General features: G+C 53.2%; 1 protein-coding gene across 1 annotated transcript in view; it reads right to left on the reverse strand.

Moving 5' to 3' along the window:
- Window positions 1-728: 728 nt before the first annotated feature.
- The window catches only part of LOC122362751 (ribonuclease P protein subunit p25-like), a 4,507-nt gene continuing 3,969 nt past the window's right edge, over window positions 729-1,266 (reverse strand). Inside the window, 2 exon segments of the mRNA XM_043264313.1 lie at window positions 729-823; window positions 826-1,266. The exon segment at window positions 826-1,266 is cut by the window's right edge and continues 371 nt beyond it. Of these exon segments, the coding sequence (XP_043120248.1) occupies window positions 729-823; window positions 826-1,264 (534 nt within the window). The 5' untranslated portion in view covers window positions 1,265-1,266.

Genomic DNA, 1,266 nt, shown 5'->3' on the forward strand with positions numbered 1-1,266 from the left:
CTTCCCAGCAGCTCGAGCCATTATGAAGCATCCGATATCATCTCCATCTCCCTCGCATGTCCATCCGGATGGATCTGGACCGGTTTCTTTTAAATAATGTTTAAATTGCAGTTGAAATTAGATTCACGCATTTTGCAGAGCAACAGCGGTCGCGTTTTATTTTAATCGGTTCATTTCCAGGGAACAATGAAACTGCATGCTCAAAACCTGGCTTTAAATCAAGCCGAGATGTGAATGTTTATTTGTGTTGGCCGGTCAGCTTTCCAGCTCCACCTTAACGTGGTCTTCATCAGCGTCTTTCCAGCGGAACAAGCATCTTGAATCACCTCCATCAGACCGGTTTCCACCAAAGAATGTTTAAATAAATAGCGAAAAAACGACCGATGCATTCCGTTTTTTTTAATCGGTTCATGCATTTCCGGGAAACGCTGGTCTGATTGCATCTAAGAATTCAACTTCATGCTCAAAACCTGGATTTGAAATCCCAAATCAAGCTATGAACTAACATGTTCTTACACTCTCGTGGGATGCCATAGAAGAAGCATTCAGTCTCTTCTCTTTCTTACCTTTTTCTAATCTGAAGAACCTCCGTTCGCCACAAAGAAGCTTTTGTGCAACAGAAAGGTTCTTCAGATGTTAAAGGTTCTTCTATGGCACCGTTTTCTATAAGAGTGCATTGTTCAGCTCCTCAGAGACAGATTCTCTTGGCCTGGGGCTTGCTGGGAGTCTCAGGCGAGTCCACAGATCGCTCGGCCGCCTCGCGGCCTCCCTCCGTTCCTCTCGTCCCACAAGCCGTTCTCCGGAGGCTGGTAGCCCGGCTCAGCGGGTCCAGCGGGTCTTTGGAGAGCAGGATGCTGATGGACGGGAGCGTCCGGTGGACGGTCACCTCCGAGTCGCCTCCCTCCTGGCTCTCCCAGACCTCTCTCAGACCCTTGTACCGCAGCTTGGTCATCTGGTGGAGGCCCCCGAGCTTCCTCTTCATGATCTCGGCGCACGTGATGGTCTTGGTGACGGCGCGGCCGGAGCCGGCGAACACGACCTGCCTCAGCCCGGCGCTCGGGGCGTCGCTCTGCATGCGCGCCATGGCGAAACCCATCAGATTGCGAATCTTGCTGCCCTCCTTCACCCTCATCTCCAGCACACCGGCCGGCAGGCCCGGGAACGGACACGAGCCGTCCTCCTCGATCCGACACACTTTCTTAAAGCCGGTGGCGAGAGGCGACGAGGCGCCGGCGGTCTGACCCGGATCGGCGCTGAGCTCCATAG

The sequence above is a fragment of the Puntigrus tetrazona genome, chromosome 18 (genome assembly GCF_018831695.1).
Source record: "Puntigrus tetrazona isolate hp1 chromosome 18, ASM1883169v1, whole genome shotgun sequence".
NCBI classification, from domain to species: domain Eukaryota; kingdom Metazoa; phylum Chordata; class Actinopteri; order Cypriniformes; family Cyprinidae; genus Puntigrus; species Puntigrus tetrazona.